At 35.1% G+C, this 26069-nt stretch overlaps 1 protein-coding gene across 1 annotated transcript in view; it reads right to left on the minus strand.

The window, feature by feature from the left end:
- Positions 1-1339: 1339 nt before the first annotated feature.
- Positions 1340-26069, minus strand: part of CNTLN (centlein) — a 176997-nt gene continuing 152267 nt past the window's right edge. Inside the window, 4 exon segments of the mRNA XM_066569755.1 lie at positions 1340-2050; positions 9900-9977; positions 11262-11392; positions 11395-11446. Coding sequence (XP_066425852.1) covers positions 1949-2050; positions 9900-9977; positions 11262-11392; positions 11395-11446 — 363 coding nt within the window. The 3' untranslated portion in view covers positions 1340-1948.

A 26069-nucleotide genomic window follows, 5' to 3' on the forward strand; every position in this document is an offset into this window, starting at 1 on the left:
CAATGTTATAGTTTCAGGAGCATTTGTGCATAAATCTGTCTCCCTTGGTTTTAAGGATTTCATTTTGTTCTCTCTTTTCAGATGAAGTAGATAGTAATTTGGTTATGCAGTGTTCTTGCTTACTCTGGCATCAAGAGAAGATGTCTTTTTGTACCCAGTTGCCCAGGAGATACAGAAAATTTCAAGGGCAGTAAAGTAAGATATTTGAGGAAAAGACAGTAGTCTGGAAAATTCCCTCTATTTGAGGCATATTTTCTACATGAATTAGCTGATGCTCCCTGCATTTTCACTATGACAAAAGATCAAGTGTTAAAGATCAGCACCAAGATCAGACTTGCACCAATGTTTTGGTGTTTGGCAATGTGGAAATGAAGACAGTGGGGAAAATTTTCAGAGATCTTTGACCTCCTGAAGCTCTTTTCACTAAACTGCAATAGACATTTTGATGAAATTATGTTCAAATACATCTTGCTGGAATTACTGAACAAAATTAGAGCACAGTTTCCACATGTCTTGATGGATTTATCTTCCTTAATTTTTGTTGTCATTATTTTATTGGCATTGGAGTCTATGTAAATGTTTAGCTCGTGTAAAACCTGAGGCAAACAGTTCCAAAGCTCTGTTTCATTTGCATGTGGGTGGCATCCTTTTGCTTACTTGAATGTATCACCAAACAATTTCATATGATGGCCCTTATTTCTTGCATTGATCAACCATTCCTAAAGCTGTGGCAGTTTTTTATACAGGGATCGTTCCCAGTCTTAATTTACAGGTGTAGGTGGAGTATGTTTTCATGATTTTCTGTAATTCCAATAAAAATTCTCTCAAGCCCCTGTGTTCACCAGGCTCAACTGAGCAGAAGTTTAGAGATGTCTTCCTTTCATCAGAGACACCAAATAGCAAACTCCATAAATTAGAAGATACATGATTACATCCTAGGAAAACACCGGACTGACATGCAGAAAACCTCTGTTTCATGCTTCATTTAAGTGAACTTAGTCCAAATAGATCTTTATTATGATTCCCCACACAATATGGGTCAAATAATGATATCTGTTGTAAAACAACTTGACATCCATAAATGAGACATATATATCAGCTGAACATTATTAACACATGAACTCAGAAACTTGTGTCTTTTTTTTTTTGTCAGGTAGGTTCGTCCAGAGGAATTCAAACTCTAAGATCAAAAATCTGAAGAAGCAGCAATTATTCGTCAGTAGTTCCAGAGAAATCTTGGTGGAAATAACTGGCTAAAATTGTACACTACTTCCCCAAGGCAAGTAAGAGCTTGTAGCTACTTGCTAGCTGAGAAAGAACTGGATCTACTAGTGAAAAAAACCGTAATAGAAAAAACTTTATTTTATTGAATTTTTAAAATACATTGCACACATTTTGCTCCAGTATGCTCAGAGGTAAGTACAGTTTTTCCTGTATTACTCCACACAGAATATTTTTATTCTACAATGATTCATTTTTTCTAACATAAAAGCATATAGTTTTATGTACCATATATCATAAAATTGGGCTTTACAAAGAAGCTAAAATGAATTAGTTCCTTTGTAAATCCTACTTCTACTGTTCTGATTAGTACAAGCAGATGTTACTTGGCTGCTTTTTGTCCTTTCAAAATTGTACAGATGTGTATTAGTCATAACAAAGACATCCTCTCTCTACAGAACCTGCACAGTGTTCACTGCCAATGCATTTAAAGGAAAATAATTTTGAGCTTTGCATTGATTTGCAGCAATTCTTCTCTTCAGGAATCAAATACCACACTGCTTTCTAATAGGAATTTAATTAATTCCTCTTGTTCAACAATTAATTAGTCCATGGTTTCTGTGTATGTATTGAACATGCATATTGACAGTTCTTTATGAGAAGAGGAAAGACATGAGGAAACAGTACACAATTTAGTCACACTTTGCAAATATAAATCTTAGCAATATCATACAGTGTGCTTCATGAGGGAACTGTACTCTTCTACCAATTTCTTCTTCTTATTTAATTTTTCCAGTACAGCATCCATTAAGTATGAGGCAAAAGGAAACTGACAAAAAACAGAGTTAGAAAAATTATCATTAAACTTTATTTTCTTCTTGTGAAATACATTTTTTAAATATCTTTAAACTATCAGATTTCACTTAGTTCTAACAACTACCACACACACATTTCTGATCTTTAAAGTTCATCTGCCTGGTTAGTGTCTGAAAATTTGCTCTCTATCATAAAAATGATAAAAGAGCAGTGTAAAATGAAAAAAGATAAACTCCTTATTGAACAATTCATGCTTTACTGACCATGTTAATGATGTAAACTGCAGTACCAGCATCTCTGTCATTTATCTTCAATCAGCTGATCAATAAAAGGTTACAGTCACCTCTAGGGCATGCAGAAATGGTAGTGTATGAGTGTAAGTTCACTACTCTCAGGAGGATGAGACAGAACTACCAGTATAATTCTCAATGCTATAGCAAATTGCCTTAGACTCACACACAAAACCTTGCAAATAATTAAACAAACAACAACAAAAAACCCCAAAAAAACAAGAACAAAACCCCAAAACAAAACAAACAAAACCACAAAAAAATATCTCAAAGCTAAGTAAAATCCCAAACCTCCAACTGCATTAATTGGAATATGACCCACATGTCTGCTTCTCTAAAACATGATACCAAAAAATTGTAGTGACATATCTACAGAGAAAAACTAAAACCTCCTTTAACCTCTCTGCTATAAAAGATGCACTTGCACAAGCAAGGCCTTCAAAGGAGATTTGGTATATTTTTCAGTGTCATCACTTTAACACTTAAAGAGGTTTTCTTTCAAAGTCTTGGTATATCAGTGCACTGTTTGCTGGGAAGTATTTTTAGAGGTGGTACAGAAGAGTGGTTGTGGCAGCTCCATCCTGAGTGGCCAGTGCTGTGCCAGAGGAGAACAGGAAGGTTTCCCTACACTGTTGAAAAGTCTCTGTCAGCTTCACAGAACTCTGTCAGCTTACTGAACACATGGTGAGACAGTGCTAAGTGAGGGGTCAGTACTACACCAAAAGTAACAGCTCATTCAGGAGGAGAGGTATTTTTACATTATAAAGCCACCAGAAATGAATAAGGTAAAATATAGTAGCTGGTGGAACAAGCTGCTGGCCAATCATCATTTTCTGCTTCTCACAACTTTAGTTCAAAACAACACTTTTCCATCTAGAACTCCTGTCTAGTTCCACACTTCAGTATTGCTGCTCTAGTTTCATTTTTTCACTTCTCTATGCCATCTAAAAGAGAAAATTGTATGGTCCTTACTCCAGATAGAGTAGTGCTTGTTTCCTAAATAGGCATGAATTAAAAATTATAAAAGAAACAAAAAAAACCCCAGATATACAGCACATCAAATACAAAATGTAATATTTGAACTGATATACAGACACAAATCTATATACTGATACTTATAATTGCTAACAAGTCAGCAAAAACATCTAAAAAAGGAAAATCTTGTTAATAGAAGGCATGTACTGTGAAGTGATAAAATGGCATCCTAAGTGCTGCTCAACAGTCACCTTATAGTTATAGAGAAAGGACAACAATATGTATTATTTCCTTTTTCTACAGGGAAGGGGATTTTCAAGGGCTAGTGCTTGCTGGCCAGACATGTCTCCATCTGTCCTAAATAACTTATGCGTGTAGTAAGAAATTTCTAAAAGACATCTACACCTGTCAGCTTTCTCCTGTGTGCTATTGTGATGACTTTTTGGGGAATAGAGGGCTTAAATTCACTGAGCACAAATCTATTCAGCTTAATATAAAACACAATCTTCTCTGAAATTCTGTGACACTTGCTACTATGCTTTAAAAATATTGACTCCAGCATCCTGTTCACTCTAATTTCTCTCCCTTTTTTTCTAGGTATGTTTATGACAAGAACACTGTGTCATTATCTCAAAGTCTCTAATTCTTCTTCCCTACCTTGACTACATCCATTTCTGATACATTTCACCTCCTTAATGCCATGCCTGAGATGAATGGCTTTTTATTGATGTCTCTGGCTTGTATCATTCTGAGTACATTTCACTTGCTGCTCGCTACTCTCTGTGGCTCCCATGTCATAGCAAAGTGATCTTTCAAGAACTCTTGCCATTCAAGTGATTCATTTAAATCAAGAGGATTTGAAAGTGGAACATTATGTCATTCTTTCAACATTTGTTGGTTTCAGAGAAAGTGCTGTATGTTTCTCTCTGGTTTTCTTTTCTTGCAGACACCCAGAACTGGATGATCTCTACAGTCTTAATCTTTAATAGAAGCTTGTCAGATTTACTTTTAATGATGACTCTGTAACTATCCTGGGAAACCTCCCTTTGCACTTCTCCCCAGATCTTCACAACCACTGAAGTAATCTCTACTCTAAAGCATTCATCCCAGCTTCAAAACCTGCCATATATGCTTGGGGAAGGCTTTGCAAGTTCAGGGAGTGCTAAGCGCACACCTAAGGAGTGAAAGCTTGTTTTTACCACTGATCAGGAGATATTTTAGTACAGAATGATATTTCTTTCAGATTTTTTACAATTATCTGTGCCACAACCCAGTTGACATTAATTGTGGTGATCCTCAATCAATACATTATGGTAGGCTTTAACAGAAGTGGTATTTAATTGATCTGTATGATTTCACAACATCTGAATGTGCAAACTACACCTGGAATAAAAGAATTTTATTTATTTGACTTCCCAGATTGACAAATTTCTTCTTTATAGTAGGAACACATATGAGTGAAAGGCATATTTCTTACACAACCTATCAGCCAGATATCTGGGTGTATGGATAAATGAAAGGTAATGTGATCCTAAAGAGTCAGAAATAGTGACAGTTAATTCTCCCTCTCTCATCTATTTATTCCAATCCTAAATTTGCTTCTTGTGGAGATCCCTTCTGTAGAAAAACAAATTAGTAATATTTAGTGACCTTAAACCACATGATTGAGTCTCTGTCAGCACAAGTGCATAAATATGCACCAGTCTGCCAGTGGAAAGTATTATAATGAATGCAAGGCAATGTTTTTGTTCTAATGAGAGACAGCATCTCTATTTGCAGAGTGTAGCATTACTTCGGCTTCTGTTTCAGAAACTCTAAAATGTGTTAGCATAAATATAAAAGTATTTAGGTTTTGGAATACACAAATTAGTGGTTACAACTATTTTACACCTTCCCATATGTATCATCAGTACAATACATTTTTCCCAACAAAGTACTATTCAAACACACTGCAGAGCTGTCTTAGATTGAATTAAGTGAACAACAAAAAATAATAAGAAATAAAACTAGGCACTAGAACTAATAACTAAAACATCCTAAAATCACTAAAAAATAAAGTCAAAATTAAAAAAAAAAAGAGAGAGAAATGCTTCACTTTATTGTTGTTGTCTTACTCTTTGCTCTTATTCTGCTTCATGGTGGCTGCATATACATCATTATATAAATACATATGTGCCTTTAATCCTGAGTGACCAAGCCAATTTCTCCTTGTTTTCAGTTTAGGATGAGTGATATAATAGAGGTGTTTTGGTTTGGGGTTTTTTTCATCTGATAAAACATAGATTTATGCCATAATGCATTGTCAGTGCACAGGACTAGGCTCTTATTCTCATAATGAGAAGAAAATCATGACCAGGTATCACTGTTAATGGTGCCCAGAATGTGGTTCAGACTGCTGCTTTTTGAGGTGCAGGTACTTGAAACGCCTGGTGATGGTGTCAGTGGTGATTGTGCACAGGTGTCTGTACATGGGTGAATCCTCGTTTCTGGGTGTGAGCTGTTGAACGGCACACACAGACTGCAGAGACACTAATGAAGGCAGAGCAGGCGAGTTACAAGCCAAGAAATTTGGAAGGAAACAACTGTGGCCATTCGTGTCCATTCCCAGATGACAGCAACAGCAATATGCCCTTAAAAGCCAGTGCAAATCTTAAAAAGGTATTGGGGAAAATCCTTACTGATCATTAGTAAATATGTTGTTCTAAACCCTATTCTAGAGATGTGTTTCACAAAGAGTGCCCACAGAATAAAGGAAAAGGGAGCCTTTCTAGAGGTTTTCACTATTGGAATATGACTTTCAGGCCCATAATGAAGTCATGTGAGGAAAGATTTTATTAGGCAGCTTTGTTAGTGTGAGATGTCATATCCCAAGGAGCACATGAAGAGGGAGGAAAGGCAAGTGCTGCACTAAAAACTTAGGCAGATGATTTGTATTTTATTAAAAAATAATTCCTGGACACTTCAGGCAGCAATGTGGATTACTGGGCTACCATACTGTACTCACACACAAAATTATTAACAGATTTTTCTGAGACCATGTGCCTTACAATAAGTCACAGTAAATGAAAGCCAAGGGTAGTATAAGAAATCATGTTTAAGTTACATGAGAAGAAGTCATCCTCTTGGCTTAGCCATAAGTTTCCTATGATGGGAAAAAGCTAGAAAGATTGCTTTTGTTTGAGTTTTAGGGGGAGTGTTTATGATTATAAGAAGAGAGTGCTACTATAAAGAGCCTGGCTCAATTAATAAGACATACACACTCAGATGTGAGGGATAAAATGGGTAAAAGCCTCATCAGTTGCCTTGCAGGATGTAAATACACATACATGTTGAGATAACCATACTTATTCCCCCCTAAATAATATAAACCACTAAAAGCTTAAACATCTATAACTTGGGACTCCTCCCAAGTCCAACCAGTTATGTATAATTAGTCTGATGCCTCTACACATGTGCAGGTATCAGGTATTTTTGTGCAGTCATGTGAAAACTCTCCGCATACAGGTTCTTCACAGGCCAGAGAACCTTTTTCTTTTATCCCAGTTCCAGTTATTGAAATTATTTATTTTTATTCTTTCATTCTTTAGTGAGAACAATCTAGAGTGTTACTGTATAAATACAGAGACAACAGAAAAAAAAAACTTCTTGGCCATTCAAGACGCAGATTTAGACAAGAAGTGATTTTTACCAGCTCTGCAGAGTTTCTAATATGACTGCATTTTCCTATTATATGATTCTTGTTTACATAACAACATCACTATGCAGAGATGTCTCTTTCAAATCATAAGCCTCTTAGTAGTAGTCTGGTTTCTTGACATAGTAGTTTATAAAACAAGGACACAAACTGAGACTGGTATCTGTGAGTTTCAGGAATACAAGAGTATTTGTCACTAAAATATTAATAATCTTGTAAAGCTGACAGATATGAGACTTTTCCAAGTCATAAGAATATGGACAGATGAAGTGAAAAGAGATTTGTGGCATCCTTTATCATCACACTTTAGGGGAACCTATAAAATGACAGTAAAAAGCAACCAGTGCTTCACTCAGTCCCCCCCAAAATTCTAGTGCAGCAGTAAAATGGCATATGTCAGTAATAAAAATAAAATGTCTATGACATTTTAAATGTTATCGTACTGTCACAGTAGAATAAAATTAGCTTGAAGAATGATCTAAAGGGATATGATGCAGTTCATTATGTATAACAGCAATAGCAGCAGTTTCCCAGTGTTCATAAAGGTTTCTCCATTAAATTTACCTCCAGTCAATAATTAGGAGTCCACAAATAAACCTAGGCAATTAAATCAATACTGCTGGGCAATTATGTTTCAAAGTCCTGGCTCAATGGCACAAAAAGACACTATATCAAACTGCAATATTAAGTGATCTGATGCAATTTTCCACTGAACGTTTACTCAGAAAAACAGAAAAGGACAATCCTGCATCTTTGATGCAAATGGGTAGCACAGTTTGCCAACATGTAACACTTAGCAGGCAGTCAGTTATGAGCAAAACCCTGCAGAAAGCTTACATTTCACCATGGGCTTTGGTTTGCTGATCAGAAATATTACCAAATCTTACTAGAAGAAACCACAACCAAACTCTGCAGGATGTGAGTAAAGCATTTTAAAAGGCACAGAGCTGCTCCATGACCTGCTCTCAAATACAGATGAAGAAATCTTAACTGTTTCCATCTACATGCCTTAGCATGGACAGAAATGAAAAGCAGAGCTGGCTAATCCTCTTTGAATTCTAAAAATGGTCTGCTTGCCAAAAATTACTTCTACCTTCAGTGTTTCTTCTGAAGAACCCCACAAGATGGAGCAAAAATCACAGAAAATCACTATTAACTTGTACACAAATGTACGTGGCTAAGAACAATGAGGTCTTCTATCCTTATATAACATTTGCAATCTTACAAAGATTGCAATACCTGGTTTCATTCAACAATTCCTTCACTCTCCATCCCCTGGTTTTTGCTGTCTGTCTATAGCAGATGAAGAAAAGTGATAAAATTCTGCTTAATATTTTTTAGCAATTTACCAAATAACAATGAAAAACAGAACAAGAAGTCTTCATTGTATTCCACGGATCTGATTCATATTTTGGAGCCCATAATATGAACAGAATATTGAAGTTTATATATTTTTTTTAATTCTTCAAATGAAGGCAGTTAAGTGAATATAAATAACTGTGCTTTTAATGCTGAGTTTCACATAGCATTATGAGGTTTAATTAAAATGCCAGGTTTTTTGACAAAGCCAGTAAAAGCACACTGATATTTCTATTTCCTCTGCTGCAGCAATTAAGCAGTCTTCACAGTAGTAAGTTTTGATAATGAAAGAAGGAAAACCTGTCATTTTTTAAAAATCTGGTCACAGGATACAATCTCAACACAAAAGTTACTGATGGTTAAATACATAAATCTGATGTGTGTGTTTCTTTAAAATGGCTTTCAAAATATTTTCAATCATTCACATTCTTAACTAATACCAACTACATCACTAATGGACCCATGCTAGTGAATATGCATTATGCACTGTATTTACAAATCAAGTTTTATTTCTTTCCAAACATCAACTGCCCGTCATTTAAATAAAAGAGAAAACTAAAAATTTAAATAAAAGAGAAAACTAAAAATGTAGCAGAAAAGTTTTAAGAGTCAGGGTATGTTGTCAGTGATGTCCAAACAAAAGCTGACTATGGGTAGAAAAGCTGGGCTCTCACCTGCCAATAAACTGCCCTTGATCACTTACAAGAGGGGAGCATCCCAGCAGACTCTGTGTGTATTAAAAAAAAAGACTTGAAAGAGAAGAAAAAGTATCACACAGGTCACAGCAGCAGTCTCAATGGACCCCTCAGGGATTTCTGCTAGTCTCAGACTTGTCATCCTCTATGCAGCTTTCCTCTCTGCCCAGAAAATGTCGATAGGAAAATGTTTGAGGGGCCTCTGGTGGAAATTTTTTCATTCTTTCTGCATTGACAGGATGCCAAATCAATATTTACTTCCCACTAACAAGCTGCTCGAGGTCTCAGTAGAAAATATTGTAGAGAATGCGAGAAGACACGATAATAAACAGCTGTCTGGCTATGAGGAAAACATGAATTGACTGGAAACAGGTCCACAGTAAAAGGTCACAGAAACCCATGAACTCCTCAGGTGTCCATAACAACTAGTAACTTTAAAGGCACATTAAAAAAAAGTCTCTTTTTCCTAAGAGGTATGAGAGAACAGATCATTTTCACTCTAGCAAGCATTATACAGTGTTTCAATAATTCAATTAACACATTTGCCAAAATCTGTGCTGGTTTTTGCCAGCATTGTTTTTACTGGTTATGTTAGCTTAAGTTAGCTGTTAAATTAGCTATCACAAATCCTCGATTAACATCTCTTCAGTTTTACACAGTAACTCGGATTTTAAGAGAAATACAAAGGGAATGCTACAAAACAAGGATTTCACATTGCTCATCACAGTATACTTTGAGACCATCAACAGCACCATAATTACAAATACAATGTATTAATTACAACTAAAATGTTGTAGCTAATCAGAGCAGAAAGTTACAATTCATTGTGGGATTATATAAATTGAGCACCTGTGCTTCAAGAAGTTTCTGTATATGCTGTAGCCATTCTTTATTTTTTTCAAATTCCATTTTTGTTTCTGCTGTTTCCTAAAAACATAAAAACATCGGGAGCAATAAAGGAAATGTGGAACTGGGTATACATTAAATACAGAGCATGTGGAAGCTGGAATCACATTTGCAAAATTAGTTATCTGAAGCATACTCATCAAGTATCAGTGCTCTATTAAATTTTTAAACCTACCCTTGTCTGTGCATGCCTCTAGAAAAATGTGTATAGCATGTTCTTTTCATATGAATATACTGGTGCATGTGTGATCTATGTCTAAATTGTATGAGTTTAATATAAAGGTGCCTAAGTCTATGCACTGATAGATAGAATATGTAATGTATGTGTAGTGTAAATTCATCTCCTGTCTAATAAATTTGTTTTATATTTATAGTTAAGCATGTTTATGTGTTCTACACATATATTCACAGTGACTATAACAAAAAGATACAGGATGTAGAAATTACTCTGAGAATGAGATAAGCATGGAACAACTCTGTCAAAGTGAATCACTATATAGGGTTGTATAAATGTTAGTAAACAGGGCAGGGATCAGCCCATTTTATTTGTATTCATGAGAGTAATCCCTATCAGTGCATATACATACCATGCACTGTTGTTTCAGCAACAGGAGAGCTTCCTTTTTGTGGCCTCTTTAATATAAAGCTCCAACAAGGCTAAATCTAAGTCATCACCAGAGTACTGTTACAGGCCAATAATGGCCAGCTCCTAGACACTTGCTAAAGTAACTGCACAGGCTTTTTCATATATTATTTGATCAGGACTAAATAAATCTGGATAAGAAATCCCATCACTGCATCTATTTAACAGAGTGATTTGATGAAACGCTATCAAATATTTCATATTAAAATGTATGATAGAACCAACAAAAAAGGCTATGAATTCACCCAGAAACCATCTGTCTACCAGAAATACCTGTAATAGGTATCACAATTCAGAGAGGAAGTATCAACAAAATCAATCTGGCACAGCAAGGCATTCTAATTTTGTTTCCTTTAATGCTGAAGTCTATTGAAAACATACAATCCTACCAAATAGCCTCACAAAAAAGGAAAATACTGAATAATATCTCTACATACACATGCTCAAAACGGTATGTGTATATTTATGCATGCTCTAAGTCTTGCCACCTTATGAATCTCTAACCTGACCTTTTCATTTAGATTAAACTCTCCTTGGTTTCTGTACTGTATCTTGCACAATGAAATTTCAGTCTTTACCTGCAAATCCTTTTCTTCAAGGAGGGATGTAGTCAGCATCTTCTCATCTATGCCTTTTTTACTGAAGTCCTTAAAATAATTTACCTAATCATCTCGTTCTTGTAGTATTTCATAAAGATCAGTTGTTGAAACATTAAGGATAGACGCTGCTAATTGAAGACTCTCTTGGGAAAGACACTTTTTGCATGCTTTCATTTCTCCCATTTTTTTGCCAGTTTAATTTTTGTTCTCAGATCTTGTACACTGTGATGCAACTCTCTGGTTAGAGTCTGGAAGGCATAAGCAAAAAAATACTCTACTGTCATATTTTAGTAGTGCAAATAAGATGGAAAAAATAGTATCATTTAGACTAAGCTCATTTAGATGGGAATTATCTTCATTCTATGTTATTTGTTCAACAGAATATTAAATAACATGCTACTTAGAACAAAAAATATTAATAAATACAGTAAACAAAAAAATGTTCTTAAATGTACATACTGTAAAAATGCTTTTAAATGTACACACTGTTTTGGTATGTCTTTAGCAAAGTAACTATTCTTATAATGCTACTATTAGTAAGACAAAGCAACTTCCACAGAATCAAAATCCTTTTCTGACACAATCTAACAGAAATGTTCTTGAAACAAGAACGTAAGTGTCAGGCTTCATTGTGGTCAAATAGAGATTTATTTTTTTGAAGCTTATGGACATTCTCTGCATGCAGAAGCACCAGTACACCTCTTTATTCAAAATCTGAAATTTGTTTCCCACCAGGAGAGAGTTATTCAAAACTGTCCTGTCTACCAAGCTCCTATCTTACCTACTTCTTAGATTCTTTGGTTCAATGAAATAACACTAAACATCAGAGTAATTAATCAGTTTTATAACTGAAGTAATTTTTGTTTAATATTTATATAACTATGACAAAAATATTTCATCAAAAGCTGAGCAAGACAATTTTATTTAAAAATTGTTGACTAACAAACAAGAGTGCTAATCCATTTTCAGAAGATCCTCCTAAAATATTCAACTTCCATGACTCAAATAGAACCATGATGGTCAGCACAAACACCTTGGCTGAGCTAAAAATGAGCAAAGAAGGTTTTCTTTTGATCATCCTAGTAAAGCTCATCTTATTAAGATACATCTCAAGAGTAGCTGATCAGCTTCTCAAAATTCGTATCATATAGAATACCTTAATTTACTAAAAACTGACCACAGGATTATGAAGCCTGTTTACTGGCATTTTGGGTAAAGTATTCTACAGCCTCTAGTGTATTTGAAACAGTCATTAGAGAGTATTTGCTAATACATTTCAACAAAGGCACAGCAGATACATCCAATTCCAAGATTTTTTCTTCCTACCACTTCCCAACTTAACATTTTTCTGTATTTAATAAAATTTAGTTATTAAAAATAAAAACATCCTGCCACAAATCTGGGGAGAGAAGGTACAGTGAAATTTGTCCAATTTTCTTATTTAAGTGTGGGTACCTTCATCCACAGAATTTCCAACAAACTATTTTGGATATAAACCTATTTGCAAGTGCAGAGCTGAGAGGAATGAAGAAACTTGAAGTGTAATGGGCAGGGACCTAGGGAAACTTGAACTAAGAAGGAAATAGACTACGAGAAGAGGGAGCTACCCAAAAAAAAGCACACGCTATGAAAAAAATACAGTTAAGTCACATGTTTTTGTAGCATTTGAAATGATCTAGGAGTAAATTGGCTCTTGCAACATATAGGAGATATATTTGACAATGGAAAAATAAGTTCAACCCCACTTTTTCAATCAAATTGAATAAGCTTCCCATGTTTTAAAAAGATATCTCTTCAGGCATAAGTGATCACTCTAGAAGATGCACATGTGAAATCTGATGCAAAGAGGAAATGTAAATTAAAGGAGCAAAATAGCAAGAAAATTACCTGCAAAGCCACTTGGAAAGGCTACACAAAACAATAAAAAACAAAACCAAACCCAGAAAAAATAGAAGCATGATAATAAATAATGTTAAATACTCATTCAAATGCCACAGAGAAAACAGAAACATTGCCAGGCAACAGTCATTTGACATTATTACATAAATGTTATTGGTGTATCCAGATTCCAAAAGAAGTTAATGATGAATGAACAAGCTGATAGCAACAGTGTAATTCAGAAACTGCAACTCCAGTGTGATTGGCTTTTACTCCACAGTTCCAGAAATGAAGGTGCCAGAAAGAAAGGTATCAGAAAGACATGGAAGAATCTATAGCAATAATTTTTAAAAAAGGAATAAAAAAATTGAAAAAAAAATTAAGAAAAGAATAAAGAAAAAGCAAGTTTAAGCAGAAATCACAGAAAGAGAAAATTATAATGAATAGATTTTAATATGCAAGTGTATACTTTACATATAATCACAGCAGATCATTCATATGGAGGACTTGCACTTCAATTTCTCTGTCCCTTGAGCAGTTCAAATACACTAAAGCATATGCAAAGCACAAAGCATATGTGAAAAATAAGGCTACTTTATGGACTTTAAAAGTGGACTCTGAGAGACTAGCTATATTTGAACCTCCCTCCTTCATGTTATTGAGATAATGTTTTGATATAAATTTTATCACTAAATAAGTGCCTTGAAATTTACAGTCTTCCTATGATTTTAAGTTGCTTTTTCTTCTGTTATTTTCAGATCCATCATATGCTAATGTATTCATGTGCTAAATTGTTTACTTATTAGTGATACAATTTATATGTCAGTTCATGCACCAATACAGATATGTTCAGTCTCAAGCCACAAAGCTTTTAGAAACTGAAAGACCCATTTCCAAACTCAAAAGTACAGACTCAAGAGTTAAGCAACCCAGGTTTTGCTGATGAGTGCACTGAAGGCAGTATAACATTGTTCTGTGATTAAGAATTTGATCCAATGCATTCTGGAGCTAGGTGTAGGAATTTGAATGAAAACATTTCCCTCTGTGTATTACAAAATTGTTTATTTTTAAACTAATAAGCATACCTAGGCGATGCAAGCTACCTAAAATGAAATCAGTGCAGTACATGACTTCTGTACTATACTGAATTATAACAATGCCTTTATTAGTACCAGTAACACTAGGATTTGAGATTTTATCTTTGTTTTTTACTTTTGCCATCAAATATATAGGATATTTTGTTAGCAAAGCCATTTTCCTAACTTAGATGTTACTATCAGAGTTAGTCTTGTGGGACACAGTTTGCTGCTACCAGCCAACTAGAATAGGAATTCTTGATTAATTCCTGAAATGAATCTATACTACTTCTTGTCAGACCAGTGCAACGACTACTGATCTGACAAGAAAAAAAAGAAGCTTAAAATTCTAACAAAATTACCCTAAGGTTCCTAGTTCTTTTTAATCATTACAATTGTTGAGTTACCAACCAACTCCATATCTTTCCTATAATAAACATTACAGATGTTGGGTTACAAATAATTCTGAGATATCTTCATTACAAGCATTTTTACTTCATTTTCACTAGCTCAAATATTCATTCTTAAGAATATATTGTTTTCAAATTTGGCTTCAGCATGTAATCACTTCTTAGCACTGCATCTTTTGCCAGTTTTGAGATGTATAAAGACAAAGGTCTTCTTTCAATTAGAAGGTCATATTTAATTAAACACTCAAAGAAGCCTTGATGGCACAAAGACCCTGACAGCACACTATTAATAGGGCCTTCACATCCCAAAACAGTGACACTCATACTGACACTTGTTGATCCTGGAATTAAGACAGTTTGATCAATGGCCTTAAGTAATGTTGTATGACCAAGGCAATGCCAAAAACTTTTCCTGTAATTACTATGTTAATTTATATACTATTATTGTTTGTAGCGCAATAAAACTTAATGGTCCCAAGACGATTTCTGACATTAGCTAGCACTGTACCTATGTATAGCCAGATTTCAGTCCTGCACTGTACCTATGTAGAGCCAGATTCAGTCCTGCATCTCATGTCAAAGGCCATGGCTCATAAGTCATGGATAATTTAAAGCTTTGCTGTATTTTGTACTATAGTAATAAGAGTGTGCTGCATCTGGCTGAGATCACAGAATCATCCAAGTTGGAAGAGACCTTCAGCATCACCTAGTTTTTAACCACAGTGGCCAAATTAAGGTCCAGTTTAGCTTTGGCCCTTCTAATTTTCTCTCCACATACTTGACAACATCTTTGTAGCTCTCCCAAATTACCTGTTCATCCTTCCAGAGATGCTACACTCTTTTTTTGTCACAAGTTCAAGCCTAAGGTCTCTCTAAACCAGACCAGTATTTTTCTGGCTGGCTTCTTCCAGCACAAATGGAGATGTAGTTAATTGTCTTCCAACAGCTTCTAAGGTGCAGTGTTTGGGATTTGTAACTAAATCAGTGCTGCTAACATACCAGCCATTGCTAAGTAGCACTGGCACAGTGTCAGGGTCTCCTGTTCCTCATGCTGCCACCTCGGCAAGTGGGCTTGGGATGCAGAAAATGTAGAGAGGGAACGCAGCTGGGATGGCCAACTGGCCCCAAATGACCAAATGGGCATTTCCCACATACACCAGGTAACAAAATCTAAGGGAGATGGTGATTTGTCTGCTCAGAGACTGGCTAGGTATTGATCTACATTCCTTGGGGGATTTATTCTCCTGATTTTCCTTCATTAAACTGTCCTTACCAACACACAAGTACACAACTTTTCTCACTTTTGCTCCTTCTATTCTTTCCCCAGTCCTACTGGGGCAAGTGAGCAGCCCCTGTCAACAAAGAACTGTGTGGTGTTTAGCTGCTGGCCAACCACTACAGCTGCTAGTCAACCAAGCGCAAATGCATAGAAGAATATAATATACAGAACTATTTTATATATAGTATTGTGTGTGTAGTTCAATATGGAGATGTCCTTAGATACAAGTAAGGTGTTCTTAGAAACTCACTTGTTTTGTACATTAGAAAAGTATATGGATGTGGTTCAAAGCATTAAACCAAAAATGAAGTGGAAAACATTTTCTGAAAAAAGGTTAGTTTCCTAAAGAGTCAAAAGCATTATGAAGATGTCTGTGAATAATAAGAGAAATTTCAGAGAACTGAACACTGAGCTCAAAGAACTCTACTTTTGTGGTAGAATATTTATTGCTGGCCAAAAGCTGGACCAGATCCTCAGGCTGCAAAAAGGCTGACAAATATTACAACCCCAAATACCTCATAATCAACAAAACAAAACAGAATGAATGGACAAAATGACACAAAGAGATTATGTCATAAACCATTTCAGCAGCTGAAATAAACATTAAATGGAAGTATAGTTATTTGCTCCTTATTCTCTCTCTAAAAATTGCTTTTAAAATACTTTCAGTAGTAATGTTTAAACTGATATCACAGCATGACTGAAAACTCTTCTATAGGGATTTAATTTTTTAAAATATGTTATTTAATATATATTTATATACGTTATTTAAATTACTGCAGCTCATTCACTTGAAAAAACTACACCTTCTAGGCATAACCATTTTTTATCAGAAAAGAGACAAGACAAGACACAGAAACAGACCACTACAATGGACTTGGTTTGCTTAGGGCTATAACATGTAGCATTCTGACCCAGGGGAAGGAGAAAGCCTCAGTTGGTTGATTTAATTCTTATGATTCTTACAGGTCACATGTGATTTTTAGAGACTCAGCAGATGCCCTGTAAGTAAAGATATAGAGGACATACAGACCAATCTTCACCATGTTTAGTATTCAAACTTCTGTGGCAAAATATTAAAGTGGCAATAACATTATTTTACCAATGTCACACAGGTCACATTTATAAGGTGATGAGTTGGTCTTATTTACCTGTCTACAGTCACAGTTTCTGCTGTGGTTCCAGAATTTATTAAGGTACATGTTTAAACATGATGTGTCTCATAGTTTTATGTACTATGAGATACATCATGTATATACATAGATGTACTATGTATTTTTGAAGGAATTAAGATATTTTATTATCTTTTCCATTAAGAATAAAGTAAACAAACAATACATTGAATTTGTTAAACTCCCCCAAAATAAAAAAGATAATTTAAGAGAATTTCAAGAGAATTTAAGACAATTTAGTGATTTCAGAGAATGTTAGTGTGATACCTAAAATCTAACAGAGATGCAAAGTTTCAAAGGCTAATTCAATAACTATCTGAAAGGAAGAAATACATCCTATAAAGGTAGATATCAGAACAATATATATGATTTAAATTAAACAGTCTTATGTTGATTGGCACTGAGAATAGTGCTCAGAACTTCACAGAGATAAGTGGAAGATGAAAGCACACATGGCTTGGAAGAACTGCCTCACCTAATGACCTGAAAGAATTCCATTATACATAAATATAGAGAAATTGCAGTCTGAATGTAAAAAATAATGTGATATCGCAGTTGTATCTACAACCTGATTTTCCATGATTTCCTGATTATTCAATTAACACAGGCAAACTTGAACACACATGAGCATAACTAAGATTCTAACAGGGAAGATCTGAAAGATTCATTTAAGTAATTTAAAATATTATCATTCTCTTCTATTCTAGCAGCAAAAGCTATCTTCAGTTTTCAGTCCAACATCCTAGCCTGGCCCTGCATTCTCTGTGGCTCTGAACTAGAAAAGGTGAATTCTGTAACACCCCACACCACACATCTGAAGAAGTGTACACAGATTTGCACAGTATTTCTTTCTCAACTACTAAAGCTAAACCCATTGTGGATTTTCTGAAAATCCTTCAAGTCATACACTATAAAAGGGCCTGACAATTTCAGTATTTGCTTACAAAACTTGGCACTTAGTACTGAAGACCCCAAAAACCCAGGTAAAATACAATAAGCATAATAAGATACAGTGACAGGAATTAGTAACTGCATTGCATAAAATTTGATAATCTGATCCCTATCAATGGCAAGATTTGAATTTGTAAAACCATGCTGGCCTAAATTGTGCTGTTCCTACTTGCCATTAGGGGTGGAAGTCTTCCCTGGCTGGCTCCCCATTTCTCCAAAATACCTCATCCTACACACTCGAGCAAAATATCCTTTGTTCTGGGTTGAAAACAATTAAAAACAAATGGTTTCTTTATAAGCATATATTTCTGAGTAGAAAATTGAGAATGTTCTTTTGACTGCATTTGCTTAACCATCTCAAGGTGCAGGAAACCATAGGGAAGAATACTGAAAATATTTCAACCTATATTTGACATTATAAGAAAAGGAAATGGAATACATCGTGCTATGTTCTAAAAAAATTCAATTTTTTTACAAATACATAGACAAGTGACTCAAGTCATGGACAGTTTTAATTTTAGATTGTCTTCAAAACAAGGCACATTTAAACAAAGATACAGCAATGGACTTACTATGGCCAATTACAAAATAGTTTGTATTTCAGTAGAAAATATACCATACATTCTTAGTGGTACATTTACATGTTTCAAAATTCCCTGTGTGAATAAAAATTAAGAGGCTTTGTATTACTGGTCAGCTTTTTCTCTTTTTGTTTTCTAATCCTCTCTTGAGAACTGCTTAGCTATCATACTTTATGCTTGAAATCTCATCTTAAAATCTGCTTTTTTTCATTAAATTCTTTGTAATACCTTTAAGTAGAATTTATTGCACTTTATTTATAGAACATACAGCAGGTACCTACTAATATGACACACCTATAGTCATTTATAATTTTACAGCTTTACAATTATCTAATCTCTCCTGTACATTAAGCTTTAGGACTGTCCAAAACTTGAACTGTAGACCCAAATGTTTTCAGACTCATGCTGGTTGTTAAATATCAGCAAACACCCCATAGTTTTCATTGTACTGTTGCTAGATTTTCAGCACAATTACCATGTTTTGTGTCCTATAACAGAGAAAAAATAATTTTCTTTATAGCAGAGAATGAGTTGAAATATATTTAATCAGCATGGGATGACACACAGAATATTTCTGTCAAAATATATTGGTTTCTACAATTCTATTTATGTGGAATGGGCAATAATAATAATTTAAAGTCCCATTTACTTCTGCATTTCAGTACTACCTCATTTATATTAATTTTTTGCCTGCTGTAAATTCTTTGGTTTCAACAGAATTTCTTCTGATTTACACAGGTAGTAGTAAAACTACTATCATTCCTTTAAAACTTCATATATTAACAGTTATTTACACAGAGGGGGAAAAAAAAGGCACTGACAGAAATTAGAGCTTCACACATGTGTAGCAAGAGATGCCTTGGATCTTAGGGAGTTTATTATCTTGAACAGTTAGGGCAGACAAAGTCAGCACAGTTGTACCAGATGCAGCAAACAAAGATATTCAGGGCAGACCAAGAAATACCGAGGTGAAGCAACACTCCAAAGGTCACACAGCAGGTCAGTGACCAAGATGTGAAGAACACCATGATTTTCTGACACTCAGCTCAGTGTCTAAGCTTATGCTATCTTTCTGCAGAAACACACAAAAAGCCTAAGAACTATAAATCAGATGCTCTGTGTAAGAACACTGCACTGCTGAAACAAATGTGTCTGAAACCCAACTTAAGAGGTCATCTCTGGCATTACTTAGATTTTTAAAAATTCCCATAAATTTTACCACCGGTGTTTTCTCAGAATACTGTAATTTATTGGGTTTCTTAATGATTCAGTCTTGCTAGAACTCTTCCAACTTCTCTGTAGCCCTTTTGGCATGTGCCTTGGGGAATCTCCTTAACTCCCAGCTTCCTAAGTTACTGTGGACACTTCACAAGACCCTCTATATGAATGAGTCCTTTATGTTCTCCCTGCTTCAGCTCTCTTTCTTAGCAATTTGATTGACATACATTAAACAATTATTTCTACATGAACTCTTACATAAATCATTATTGGAGACCTTTTTCCTCCTTTCCAAGTTTTTCTAGTTTTCTTGTTTTTTTGCCAAAAGTGTTTCTAATCACTTCAAGCATAGAGCCTTTAGTATGTACTCATGTATCCACCCCTGAAGTCTTCCAGTCGTTCCTTCTTCAAGTCAATATTGTTTCTGTCTTTCAGACCCCAAACTGGCCATTATCTTTAAACAAAGCACCTTTCTAGGTCCAGGAGAGAATGGAATAAAAGCTTTAAAAAGAAGTCTTTCCAATCCATTTAAAGAAATCCCAGATGGATCTAGACACTTCCAGGAAGTGCAGTACAGAGTCTCCAAGCAGCACCTAGATGATCCAGCTGATCCTGTTTCAATCCCATTCTCTGCTGAACTTACTCTGATTTTAATTTTTTTTACTGAGGCACAAATGGAATTTTTTTGAAGATTAGTGGAAACAGTCTTCAGTTCAAGTTTGTTGGATCTGTTCACATGGTATCTACAACTATAGAGTCACGGCCTGTGAAAATGGCTCTCTTGCACGCTAGGAAGAATGAAAATAGCCCCATTACCAACAAAATCACCTGTGTATGTCAGATATGCATCTAAACTTTGCATGAGATATACATGCATAGCTACAAAAAACCGACATACCTTACAACTTGGTTACATAATTGAATTATCTAAATCAACATCCTTAAATTCTTAATACAGAATTAGGTAACAAGTAGGATTTGTAAACATTCAATATATTTTAAACTGTGTCTGTTATGGTCTTTATCTGTCATAGTCAAAAAACCAAACTGGACTGCTATCCTTTGCAGTCTAAAAGGCAAAGAATAAGTAGAGTATGGACATGTTTTTCAACATCTTCCTCTTTATTCTTCCATTTTATTTATCAAGATTTTTTCCATTAAGAATTCTACAGTATATGCTGTTCCTGGCACACTGTATGTATCACTAACCATATGCCTCCTGTAAACCATAAGAATTCAGCCATTCACTTAATTCATTAAAATTCACAAGGCCTATTATTCTGTTTACAGTCTAATAGATATTCACTGTCACTATTCAGGCCTCTGATTCAATTTGCTTAAATCCCAGATGCAGAGTAATCCTGATGGAGATTAGCTTAATTTATCACCAATTTCTTCTCAGAACCAAGAAAGGTTGATATTTCATAATAAAAGCTGTGTTTCTACTTTTTTTCTTGAAGTAGCATGTACAATGAAGAAGAAGCAATAAATGCCTAATTTTTTTAATGGTGATATTTTCTCAGTTACACAAATTTTGCTTTTCATATAGGATACCATCTTTTAAGGTGTGTATTCTACAGGTAAGACTACCGATTCTCATCGTGGTGGAACATATTCCTGGAATCAAATATTATGCTGATTCTGACTGAACACAGGTTGACAGACTTATCATGCACTCCACACAATACAAAATAGTCACTCTGGGTATACTTTTCTAGGTAAAGTGTTGACAGTTTGGAGTGTAATAAATGAAATATACTTAGCTTTTGGATCTCAAGTGCCTCAGGGGGGAGAATTTTCTAGCAACTTGAAGTCATATTAAAGATGTCCACTTCCAAATCAAAACTGACAGTGCTGATTTATGTGATAATATCTGCTGTTGTTTGCAAAATGTCCCAGTGACTTACTGAAGAAATCTTTGTTTGGTCACACAACACTTCCAAATTGGCACAGTTCAGATACAATTGCATAAAATTTTCAAAATAAACCAGATTTCATCTGTACAGCATACCATAGTTCTATTTCAACAAAAAGTTAGTCTGGTTTTGCCAATTATTGAGTTTTACAGTCACCCATTATGTGCTTCTTTTTTCAGATACAGAAACAAATGATCATTCTGCGTCTGATCTTGGTACCCATCTGAAAAATTATGTTCCACGCATCCTGGACCTGAAGACATTGGAGCACTAGTACTGCCAGGAAAACTGATTCCACAGGGTTTGAGAATATATCCAGCAACAGCCAAGTTCTATGAAAAACATCTCTTGCTGTCTCACTGTAACTGGAGAATTCTGAGAGTCGCCTGCAAGGATTTCCTTCCATCTGAAGATCTGACTCTGTGACACAAAGTAAAGACTGTAGCAATATATTTGTGATTCTCTCATGTTATAACCCAACTGAATAACTGATAAAAACCAACTGAATATTTCCCAAATATCCATGCCTTCCAACCCAATCAGTTATGTCTAATATTTGAATAGTTTTGTTTATAGATAAAGAGCAAATAGGACATGATCTCTATACAGCTAGCCTGAGAAGAACATATTACCTAGCAATGCTCTATTTTGAGCCAACACAGAACAGTTCAAGAGAAAAAGACAAGGATAGTAAATAGCCAGAATTTGCCAAATAAGGGGATTTTTTAATATGGCTAGTCATTAATTACCAATTGTTTGCAACAGGAAAAAGTTTACATAGCATTCTCAGTTAGCACTGCCACTAAGGGGCAGTCCCAGCATCTCCAGCCTACAACCATGTAAACCTGTCCCTGTTCTGACCTTCTGTGATACACAAAACTGGTGTTGCGGGCTTTTAGAAGGTTAATTGAATTCTCATGAACCAGCTCACAATCAACCCAGAAAATGTCTATGATGACATTTCAAAAACGGAGTAGGGAGGAAGTTGTGTAAGGGCAGAAATGAGGAGTGAGGCTCACTCAGGGGTGAGCCTTCTGTTTTCAACAGAAGCATTAACTTACCTAAACCTGTATTTTGAACTACAGCCCAAGATGGCAGTGAGGAAATATGCCATGGCAAAACTTATGTCAGTATTCAAGATAAACTGCAGAAAGGTAATAGAGACTGATATATATCAGGACGTAAGATAAACTGACTGAATGACAAGTAACTGGCAGAATACCACTTGGCCAAGCTGAGGTGAAATAAGTCCTCTGACACACGTGGCTGCTGAACATAGATGTATGTCAAAGAAGAGAGTGAGGGGGAAGTGCACCTAGCTTAAGCCCAGCTCTGAGTAGCCGAAATGAGGGCAGCTGTCTTAAGAGGGTGAGTGTTAGATCCCAACTTAGATCCATTAAGCTTGCCAAGTGAACTGCCATGGGTCTTGATTTTGGCAGTCAGTTTTATCAGATGGTTGTACTGGAGACCTACCAAGAACAATGCCAGAACACACCAGATGTGCTCTGTGCTGCAGAGGGTATCCTCAGTGGAAGGCACACAAGTCCCAAATGACAGAGGTAGTATGGAAGTAAGAAGCGCACTCAACTGATTTCGAAGCATTCAGCTGCCATCACCTATTTATTACCACCATAGCTGAATATAGATGCCTTATCAAAACAATCCTGCTCAAGGTCAGAAAAGTTCTCATATTCTCATGCTCAGACAGGCATCATCACTGCAGATTAAAGTGAGTTTTGCTGATGGACGAGTTGAATGGGACAGATATCACTACTGAGTCTTGGCTTACAAAAGCCTCTGAGAGAAACATAGGGTCACTCAAAGTCTAGAGGAGGATAAAAAAATAGAACATGCCAGAAAACAGAATTCATGCAGGAATTCAGACAGTTTCGTAATAAACTAGTATGTTCTACTATATTTTCTATAGAAATCCAGTCAAGCAGTTTAATAGCAATTTTTTAACTTTATCCAATGGCTGTTTTCTGCATGAGTTCTCACAAGTACTGCAAACACACAACAAAGAACATTTTGCTCTGGTTGCTGTGCTTCACATAACTGGCAGATCCACCTGAGGATCTGACAGTACATGTTATAGAATATCCTGAGCAATGGTACACCATAAAAATTGAATGTATGATTCAAAAAGAATTTGTGGTGCTGAAGGAAGCAGGGGGTGGGATAAAGACATGAGCTCTAGAAAATGCACCTGAAGTACTATCAGAGCCACCTGATCCCTCTTCCAGGTAGTTTGCATTTTTCTGTAATAAAACTGCTTTATTTGGCCTAGTTGATATATTTAAAGACCAACTTTCATTATTAATTCTTAGTCTTGATATATACTACATACAAATTTTACCATGATATAAATTTTAAGGAAATGTTTAATAATCAAGTTTAGTTCTGGTCATTAGGGAACTCTAAAAAGCACCTACATTTTATGATTTATTTTCCAGATCGACTGCATGAGCTAATCCATGCAGTCCATTATTTTTAATCCATTTAACATACTATTGATACTGCATAGGCTATTTTTTTAATCTGAACATCTCAGTAGTAGGTCAGAGATCCCTAAAAAAAAAGGTATTAAAACAAATAGTAACCTTTATCAACTGACTTGTACTACTTTCCAGAAAAAAAAAACAGATTTACTCAATACAGGTCGCTTTCCATAAAGGTACTCTAACAAGTGTAACTATACTCCCATGCTTTAATACTTTAATAATTGAATTTCTTATCAGTATTTTATTCAGAAATCAGGTCAGATTAATGAACATAAAATACTGACTTTTCTGAATATTGACTCAATATTATATTATTCTTTTAGATTCTAGGCAGTGTTGTAATATATATGCACTAGCTTTGAATACTTTTTCAAAATGAGTATCAGTAAGAGAAATATTTCTTAACCAGCTCTATAAAGTGGTAAGCTATAAAAATTCTCAATCCAAAAATCCTACTTCTTTCTAGAAAATGTTAAAAATCTTCTCTTGGCTACTAATAGATTAAGGATGTTGCAGCATCTTCATTCCAGACACATTCCTACTTCATTCCAGACACAAAACGGAAGTATCAATTTTATCATATTAATTTTATTTATTTTATATTTTTACTCACTCTATCGTTACACAGTTACAAATTTGTTTTATCTAATAATAGATTACATCTCCCCCATAATAGCTACCTTAGTAGTAGTACATTTGTAAATCTTGCCTGTTTACTGCAGTTCTTGGCCTTACTACACAAAGATTTCCTCTTGACTTCTTCAACATCTTATTCATCTTTTATATTCCATTGGAGCTTATATTTTCAGGTTATTATCTATAATCCACTTTCCACTGTGTTTATGTTGCCTTTTATTTCTAAATATTTTGCTCTCTTTCCACTAAAATGAAAGAGATATTTATAATGAGTCACCATCTAATTATGAAACAGTATTTTTTGTTACTTATTGAACTCTTACAGTCCACAGTTTCTATTAATATTTCCTACGAGCCTTTATCTTCCTCATAACAGCTTTGGAAAAATGAACTGCTCTGAATTAACCTATTTCAGGTGCTCTGTTGGCTCCCTCTGAAAGTCATTCTGCACAAAATACCTCATTCCTATCCCACACTCCAACAAAAATAAATCCAATAGTCCCTTAAAATATATTGGATACAGCAACCTTTGTTTACAAGCATTCCTTTCAGAATTTTTGGAAACTAGTGATTTTAGCTCATTGCGTAAGGGTCCCAAATTGGGGTGACCACAGCAATGCAACATTTTATAACCTTCCATTACAAATATGTGCTTAATTAGTAAGTCATCACCTCTACAGTGATCCACTGGTGTATATCAGATTTCTACCACAAGCCTCTTCCCTAGGTTTTGTAACAGATTATCTTGACCCAAATAGATCCAGGATCCTATGGTTCTGTATTAGCAATAACCTTAAAAGCAAGTAACACTGCCTGCTATAAACACTCACACTCTTCTCTAAAGTTACCCTCTTCTCCCATTTATAGCTGTAACTAGCAGCAACTTAATTAGCGATTCAGAAACAATTTAATTGTTGGATGTTAAAAAACCCCTATATAATGTCACAAGAGATGTGGAATGGGTAGAAAAAGTAACTGCATTCAGTTTCAGAATGAGGAGAAAATTACACTTGCACTCTAAAAGACAAGTAAAGCCTATGAAGTGACCAGAATAGCAGACAAAGATTAGAGGATCATATAATTTTGTTAACCTGTTTAAGTGATATATATATATAGGTGAAACTTGATCTCTATATAGAAAAAACTATTTGAATTACTGGAGCTGGAGTGAGCATCAAGGTCAGGGGACAAAAACCTGACAGCTATCCAAAAGAAAAGAAATGAGGCAGACCAGACTTCAAAAGAAGAGCTGC

The sequence above is a fragment of the Molothrus aeneus genome, chromosome Z (assembly GCF_037042795.1).
Source record: "Molothrus aeneus isolate 106 chromosome Z, BPBGC_Maene_1.0, whole genome shotgun sequence".
Taxonomy (NCBI): domain Eukaryota; kingdom Metazoa; phylum Chordata; class Aves; order Passeriformes; family Icteridae; genus Molothrus; species Molothrus aeneus.